The sequence below is a fragment of the Pseudorasbora parva genome, chromosome 14 (assembly GCF_024679245.1).
Source record: "Pseudorasbora parva isolate DD20220531a chromosome 14, ASM2467924v1, whole genome shotgun sequence".
Taxonomy (NCBI): domain Eukaryota; kingdom Metazoa; phylum Chordata; class Actinopteri; order Cypriniformes; family Gobionidae; genus Pseudorasbora; species Pseudorasbora parva.
Genome location: NC_090185.1, coordinates 38386234 through 38395552, shown reverse-complemented (window position 1 = coordinate 38395552; position 9319 = coordinate 38386234). Strand labels below are relative to the sequence as shown.

General features: G+C 36.2%; 1 protein-coding gene across 6 annotated transcripts in view; it reads left to right on the top strand.

The window, feature by feature from the left end:
- The first annotated feature begins 5442 nt into the window (after window positions 1-5442).
- atp11b (ATPase phospholipid transporting 11B) overlaps window positions 5443-9319 on the top strand; it is a 103718-nt gene continuing 99841 nt past the window's right edge. For 3 of the 6 annotated variants that reach the window (XM_067416376.1, XM_067416374.1, XM_067416378.1), the window contains exon 1: window positions 5444-5723. In XM_067416376.1, the coding sequence (XP_067272477.1) occupies window positions 5697-5723 (27 nt within the window). In that variant the 5' untranslated portion in view covers window positions 5444-5696. Of the gene's footprint in view, window positions 5724-9319 lie in introns of all 6 variants that reach the window. The other 3 variants (XM_067416377.1, XM_067416375.1, XM_067416380.1) reach the window with 2 other exon arrangements.

The following is a 9319-nucleotide window of genomic DNA, read 5'->3' as shown; positions in this document are numbered from 1 at the left end:
ATTCATTTTTTGTTGTTATCCCCCCCCCCCCCTTGTTGCACTTTGAGATTCTTCGGAATGAAAAGTGCATTATAAATAAAATCTATTATTATTATTATTATTATTAATTGTTTATTAATTTTTATGTCCTGATGATAGTTATATTTTTTGTTGGACTTCTATAAATCGGTTGACACAGTAGAACATAACTTTATACTTCAAACTATTGAGACATTTGGTTTTGGTGATATTTTATTTTTTTTATTTTTGAAAAGCTGTTAGAACAATGTACTGCAAAGGCAATAGCTCTATCAGACTAAAAATGGGACATCCCCTAGATTTGAGCGGCAAAGAGGCATCCGACAAGGCTACCCGGAATCCCCCTATATTTTATGCTCTCAACTTCTTTCCACCCATATTAAAAATAGTTCTTTAAAATGAATTTCAGTTGCAGAAAAAGACGTTACCCTCACCCAACTAGCAGATGATACTAAATTATTTTAAAAAGATGCCAACGCCAAGTACCAATTGCTCCCAAAACTATAATTATTTTTAGCTGCTTTTGGACTCTGCTTAAATCTGAAGAAGTGTGAACATTTTTTCCCTTAAAAAAAGCGACACCTCCAAGGTATGCTAAAAAGCTTTTTTTTTTTTTATAGCTAACTATATCTTCTCTAAGGTTGGTGGTCTAGAATTCTTACTTTTATGTGGTTATAAAATAGAAAAAGTTCCCTTAATTTTTATCTAAATTCCATAAACAAATGCTCTTAGCATGGTCATGGTCCTTCATTTACAAACATAATTTCTCCGCCCATAAGTGCTTCATCTGATATAGCAGGCTTATTAAATTCAAGAATAAATCCTTATTTTTATAAAAAAAAATATGCTCTATAATAACATAATTCTGGTGTCCCAACTAATAAATGATAATGGATTGTTGCTGAATTGCTTGCATTCCAATCACCCCAAAAAAGTTTGCAATTGTTATGGATGGCATCCCATCTGGTATTTTAATGCTCTTAATAGAGTACAACCTGAATTGAAGGAATAACCTTCCTTACAAATACCTCCTTATGAATAAAGTAAGTGTTAACTGTTCTTTTTGTGGAATATTTCCAGAAACAATTGTGCATCTGTTCTAGCAATGTCCCTATGCCATTACTTTCTGGATCTGTCCCAGTATATTCTTTGTTTTGGAAAAATTTACTGTTCGGTTTCCATGATAACAAGAGTAAAAAACACAAATAAATATACCTAATTAATCTATTGATAATTTTAGGGAAATATCATATTCACAAGGCCACATTTTTAAACCTTCTTTTATTAATTTTGGTAAGGAGACGTAACAGTATCAATTTCATCCATGATTCAAAACCTCAGAAGGCTGCTAATACTATTCAGTTATGCTGCTTATTTTTAATGCATTTATTTGAAACTCCCCCTGGCTCTGCTCTTGTCTATTATTTGTCGTTTCTGTATTAATGACTCTATTTGTTTGTTTTTTCTGTTTGTATCGTAAATATTTAATAAAGTTATTTATAAAAAATTAAAATAAAAAAAGGGAAACAACAGCCACTAATAATGTCTCTTATTAATGTTCATCACAGAACAAAGGGAACATTCATATATATTTAATTTGTTATTTATGCAGTGTAGACTGTTTGATTACTTTATTAAATTTCTGTATTTCCTACCTGGAAAATATTTCCTAACTGTTAGACAAATTGTTTCCACATTAATTTGGAGAGTAATTGTGAATCACAATTTATTATCACAATTTAAAAAATATTAAAAACACAATTAATCACGATTAATAAAAACAAATTCAAGTAATTAGATTATTTATTAAAAATGTATTATTATTTTAACCGATTGACAGCACTTATATCAGCACAGGCCTTTATATATATATATATATATATATATATATATATATATATATATATATATATATATATATATATATATATATATATATATATATATATATATATATATATATATATAAAGGGGGGAATGAACGGGAATTTATTAAAACGTTGTTCTATATTAACGTGATTAACATGATTGTTATTTTAAAGTTAGCTCTGAAGCTAACAGGATGACAGAACAGAAAACATAAGGTAGTTTAACAAACTAGTAAATAGTTAAAGTAGGCTACAGGCAAAAATTCAATACAAAAGTGACTAAAACCAATTTGTATCCAAACTATTAGTTAAATGCTTACAATTTTTATTTAACTTTCTGTTGTGTTTGTGTATGTGTCAGGAGATGGCGCTATAGTTCACCTGTTGTTACCTATAAAAGGTGTAGAGTAAGAATGGAAGGGTTGTTGCACCTGCTGTCAATCATGTAACCATCTGGCACTGTTGCTTTGTTTGTCCTGCTTGTGGACTGAATAAAGACTTGAGAATTGGGAACTTTCTTGTCCTCATGCTTACCTGGAGCTAAACATAACACACTCTACCTTTTTTCAAGTAACTGGCTAGAAAGATAATGACACTTAGCTAAGTCTTATTTGAATAACATACCTAAATATTATTGCTCATAAAAACATATGTTAAAAACTACTCACAGGAATCATTAGACGTTCGTCCATCTATAACAATAATCTGACCAATAAAATTGACGATTTGAACAACTTTCCGATATAAATAATGCCGTAATGTAGCCTATTCTCATTTTATCCTGAGGAGGGCAGTGTTGTCATAAAAGACACCGAGCAGAAAGCAGCTTTCAGCGAATTGAGTGATAAACATTCCCAGTTAAACATTAATAAAAGAAAAGACACATGTAGATAGCAACAGTCAATTATAGTAAACTAAAATAAACTGTCATAAACTAATGTCTGTCGGTCTATCTGTTTGCCTATCAACTGAATAGCTAAAAGCTACTAATGCACAAAACTGAACATTCATAACCATTGTTTCGATTCATCCAAAATATTAGGCATATACTCTGACAGCTGTGGTGTTCTTAAACTAATCCAGAGACTCCCGCTGGATGACAGCGTAACGCAGTGCTCTCTGACTGATTAATGCTAGCTGTAGTAGAGGCTTCACTCGCATAATCTCTGCATCTGTTCCCCTAATGCTCACAATATCATGACCAAACCATTATTTTGGGAATATCAAGATAATATCAGGACTCTTAAGTGCATTTAAAGTAATAAATAAGGCTCATCTTTTTGCACTTTTTGCAACTGTAAAGGCTCATCCTTTACAGTTGTGAGAAATTATTATATTATTTTAATGATCAATGATCATTTGTTTTATTAATATAGGCCTAACTATGATATTAGCAGTCAGTGATAAGGATGTGAGAAATTAACCAATAATATCAGTTTATTGTTTTTATAGCTATTTTATAGCTATTGTATTCTGTTCAACTTATTTTAAAGTCGACATGAAACAGAAGTTGTGATGGTCTTTACTTCCCTATTGAGATGTATATTATCCGAGTGAAACGGCTCGTTTTACGAGAACAATTGAGTGCAGGGCTTGATTTTGTCCATCAGGGGCCTGTACCATGATGGTAGTTTAACAAACTCAGGGTTAAAGGATTAGTTTCGAGTTGACAAAACCAAACCATTGTATTAAGGCTTTGTTGGTCCCATGATGCTGATCATCAGCTTTCTTTGTCAACTCAGGCTTTGATCCTGACTTCAGGAGTTTAGCTGTGACATCAGCAGTGAACAGCCAATCACACGCTGTGGAACTGAGATTCACTTCTCGCGAGACAATCAGTGAGATTAATTTCTCTCTTCTGCAGAATATTGCATGATTGAAAAATATTAAGAATAAAAAATAAAAAAAATACACAGCAAGAAGAAAAGCTGTTTATGAAAGAGGACAACTTTAAGAAAAAATTGTATACGTCAATGCAAGTAAAAGTTATGAAGTTAGTTTAGTTGATATAGAGAAAATAAAACATTTAAGCTCAGTGAGCATCTTTTTTTTATAGGCTATTTTTATTTATTGATTTTAAAACTTTGTCCATATGACTTTATGCAGGTGATGTTATTTATATGACTTATGTATTAATTTTAACAAAGTGCCTATTAATGATTGATTAACTAAAATGATAAATGTGTAATTGATTTAAGGTATAATAATTACATAAATTATAAGTAAATCATTCAAAATTAATATTATTATAAATAAGCATTGTTAAAAGCAAGACGCTTTAGTCTTTAAAAACCATTTGCTATGTAATGACCTTTAATTTGGAGCAGAAACAGGGGGAGTGGCTTTACTGCATCAGAGGTGTGTCACTTTACTCACAGCTGATTGGCCCAATTTCAGTTTGAGATCTCTAATCCAGAACATAACCTGCCCTGGAGCAGGTTAGCCGTGGAGCATAAGTTACTATGGCGATGAACACAGCTAAAAGCCAAACCACTTTAATGGTACCTAAAACCCAGGATTGGCACAAACTAAGCTTAAACAAATCAGGCTAGCCAGCTAAACCAGCTTCATGGTACAGGCCCCAGGAATTGATGGTTGTGGTTCGCTATTGGTGGATCTCATGCGAGGGACAGGTTGCCCCGCCCTCACGCCAATAAACACGTCATCAGGGAAGAGGCAAAGAGGGAGGGGACGTTATTTTCATTAAAGTTTTGAGCTATACAGCTTGTCTGTTTGATTGGACCACACGGCCCAGCCTTCGCTCCCCACGTGCATCAATGAGCCTTCGCCGCCCATGACCCTGTGGCCGGTTCTCCACTGTTCCTTCCTTGGAGCACTTTTGATAGAGACTGACCACTGCAGACCGGGAACAGCCCACAAGAGCTGCAGTTTTGGAGATGCTCTGACCCAGTCCTCTAGCCGTCACAATTTGGCCCTTGTCAAACTCACTCAAATCCTTACGCTTGGCCATTTTTCCTGCTTCTAACACATCAACTTTGAGGACAAAATGTTCACTTGCTGCCTAATATATCCCACCCACTAACAGGAGCCATGATGAAGATATAATCAGCGTTATGCACATAATACTGCTGATCATATATCTGAGTGAAACGGCTCATGAAAGAGAACAAATGTGTGCAGCTGTCCATCGGGAGTTGATTGGATGGTTGTGGTTCGCTATTGGTGTATCTCATGTGAGTGACAGGTTGCCCCGCCCTCAAGCCAGTAAACACGTCATCAGAAAAGAGGAGAGAGACACAGAGGGAGAGGAAGCTGCACATGAATTCAAAAACAATAATGATGCGCGCGGACAAATAATGTATAATAACACAGCAATATTAAAACGTTTGATTTGAAATATTTCCCTGGGTGGGGGCGACGACGACTCATATCAGGGTGTGGGTCGATGTGAGGGACTAAATGATGACATAATGTTTATTTTTGGCTTAACTATCCCTTTAAAGTAAAGTTTAGTCAGGAATTTTAACCCCATTATTTAAATGTAAATTCCTGTAACACGTGTGACAACTTTCGGCCGTTGACGTGCTCGGGCGGTGACGTCACTTCCGGGATATTTCAGAAGTCATCTCCGTCAAGCGCAGTCGGTGTGTGTGTGTGTTTGTGTCCGCGTTTCCAGCTCGTCGCACCGGCTTCGAGTAGCAGAATGGATCGGGATCGGTGTGTTCGCGGCGTACTCTTGCTTCCACTGTAATGCGGAGAGGAAGACTCGCCAGGGGAAGCGGTTTAATTGATGTTGCGGGGATTTGTGTCGGCGAAGCGGGCTAGCTCACTGCGCTAGCTCGAGACAGGATGATTCGCTGGATCCGACAACAGCTGGTACGGTCCTTTTAAACTAGTTTATTATTACCCATTCTGGATACTTCATTGCTGTAATGTTGAGAAGTCGTATCGTTGTGTTAGCTCCGGGCCAGCGTGTAATGTCTGGCTAATTAAATCATGTCACAACGAATACAATTACATGTAATTAGACAGCTCAACGTTTTGCTTAGATTTATGTTTTATAAGATGTCATTTGTTTTTTTTTATTTTCAAGTAGATATGACATTATTGAGAGCTTGAGTGACGAGTTAATTTAACGGCTTTGTTTTTAAATTGTTTTGGAGGGAAGCGCGAGGGGTTTGCAGCAAAGCTCGCGTGGAGCCCCTCGTGATTGCGGCTTGTGTTTGTTTATTTGTTTTGTCTGTTGATGTTTTGCTTCAGTTGATGACAGTTTTGTTTCATAAATCTACAGACATTTTCCTGCAACAAAAGTCACGAGTGGTGCTTCTATCATGCGCTTTAATATTTTTCCATAATGTTTGAGCTTCACTTGTCGATCTGTTGAGATTGACTTGTTGACTGTTGTGCTTTGTTTGAGCTAACAAACCAACAATGACTGCATACTTTGGAAATGCAAGCAAGATATAACTTACTGCTGTTGTTTAACTGTCCTTTTGCTTTGTAATCTGTAGCTGTCAGATATCTGTGGAGCCCCTAAAGCAGGGATGGGGAGCGTTGATCCTGGAGGGCCACTCCTGCAGAGTTTAGCTTCAACCCCTAAAAAACCCTCCCCTGCCTGTAACTTTTGCTGAGTCTCAATTCGCCGCCTTTTACTACGTCCTAAAAGTATGTACTCTTTTTTTTGTGAAGAAAAAGTACATACTTTTGAGTGTGTAGCAGAAGAGTATGCAAGGTTCGGGACATACTACTGTCATCTTTAACAGACTCTGTTGCTTAGTTACGCGCATCCCATCACCGTTTAACTGCCCTGTCAATCATCACACAGTTCAAATCCTCCTCATTCAGTTTAATCTCCTGCCGTGTCGGAGAGAAATGTAGCCGCTCGTTGATCTGCCATGTGTGTGTCTTTAATGCAGACTCCTCATGTGTACTTGCAGTTTAAAGATAAGGACGCTTTTAAAAGTTAATGGCCTAACGTGTCATTACAAAAGTTCACAATGCTGCAGCAGATGAAATATAATGTGGACAACACTGAATAAATATATTTTAGTCAGGTTAAATAATGATAATTGATCACTCAAATCCCTTTATCTAAACTTTTCAACTTAACCGTCAAACTCGCACATCCGCCATGTTTGTAGTTTTTTTAACACTTGTTATCTGTGTTTGTAGTTCTAATCCTCGTTCAACTCTCAATGGGTTGTGGGTAATATCAGCCGTTAGAGTGCCCATCGAATCGCACTTCGTATTCAGACCGGAAATAGCAAACCATCCGGGTATCTTTGTCAACATACTACGATCTGGGCCATACTAATTCTATTTTCGAGTACTATTGGGACGCAGGGTTTATTAATCCTGAAGGTCTTGATTAGCTTCAGGTGTGTTGGACTAGGGTTGGAGCTAAAGTCTGCAAGAGAGTGGCCCTCCAGGATCAACTTTCGCCACCCCTGCCCTAAAGGGACATGGGGATGGGAACCAAAGTATCTTTGTAAAACGGTTGTATTCCCCCAAGAAACTGTGTTCGCTTGCAAAAAGTTTAGCGTTTTCTCATAACTGTTGCATTCCCCTGAAAAAACATAATTTCGTTCACTTACAAAACATAAGATTTTTTTTTCTCAAAACTGTTGTTCCCCCCAAAAAACGTTGCTTTTGCTTGCAAATCATTTGTTTTTCTCTCAACTGTTGCGTTCCCCCAAGAAACTTTGCGTTTCCTAGGGGTGTGCCATACGGTATACATTTTTACATGATAAAAAAAGTGTCAAATCGGATATCAGTGATACAGCGACGCGATGACGTACGGAGCATTTACTTTCCTTACTTTCTTTAGATCCAGCGTTCTTCCTCTTTTAAATCAGACACAGAGAAAAGTGGTGCGTAAGATTAGGTTTATTTGAATTTATGGATTATAGCATTTATTTGAATTAATTATCAAGAGAGAGTGTCGTTCTGAGACCGTTTTCATCTAAAATAATGATAATGGCATAACAATGCAGGTACATTTTTTCAAAGATCAATAAACTTTTCTTTCTAAAGACTAACATTGAAAACGGAAAACATTTAAAATATCAATAAATAAATCAATCAATAAATCATTAATCAATATATCATTAGGCTACAATAAATGAACAAAAGACCAAAAACAATCAATAAAATGGATGAAAACTGCAACAGATGAGGTAGGGCTGGACGATATGGCCAAAATTTATATCACGATATATTTCTTAATTTTGGTCGATACGATATAATTTCGATATCGATATGAACTATATAAAAGCTTTAGAAAAACTACCAAGAACTGCCACAAAGGATTTCTGTACCTACAAACTTCTGAAAAATTAATTTGTCAAGTCTATGAAACCTCCTCCTATAAAACTATAAAAAAAAATTGAAATAAAAACGGTACAAATAAATTAATGTTCACCTTTTATTTGTATTTAGCCTTTATACGAACAAGAAATGTGAAATCACCGTCAAATAAGCATAAGACTCACTTCGCAGACGCAGTTTATTGAGCATTTTCTTTTAAGTTTTAAATTTCAGTGAAGAACGATTCATAGCGCTATATTCTCCTTTTATGCAAAACTATAGACCTTTATCTACTGATGCACACAAAATAAATAAAAGAAGACTCAATTCAGTGGCCTATTTGTGCTCTGTTCGAGATGAGTGCACGCTGCTTTTTGCAAGGCTTTAAACACAAGCAAATGATACGATTTTCGTGAAGCCATGTCTGACCGTCTTTCACAAGCTTTGAAAGGTAATTTAAACGAGAATGAACGCGTTGGTGTTAATAGGTTAATACATGACATTGTGTGCAAATGTGGAAAGTATTAAAACAAATGTGCCACTTGCCTCTTACATAAATAGTCTACATGGATTATTTTTAACGCTTGGCATCGTATTGTTAGACATTAGATTGATGCATCTATGTCGATGTATTGTTACACCCCTAGTCGGCACCTCTCCGGCACATTTTGCAGCACACTGAAACCTGAAGTTTAATATCAGCCCCATTCCCACGGGATTCGTATATCTGGGGACCTCTGGTGATTTGTAATAATTGCAAAGAATGTCTGTGATCTTAATCCCGTGCGAATCGGCCATGTCTGTAATTTGTAAAGTAAAAACTCCCCCGCAAATTAGCCTATACCATATTTCGCCGAACACCGAGGTCCTGTGATAACATTAGTCCCGTGCGAATCGACATCTCTGTGATATGGTCAGGATTAGGCGGATTGTATACTTTTTGCAAGCTTTTTTTCTTCCTGTGAGCATTTCTATCTTTATCTTTCACGAAGAATAAAGTCTGCATTCATAATGCGCACCGTTATGAATCCCCGTGCAGCCGCGCCCACACGGATTATAGCCTACTTTCACTTTAGAATGATTATCAATTTAAGAGTAATCTGATTGAATGGTGTGTTTAATATTAACATCAACACTGTTCTTAATGAAAAACATAACAGAACAGT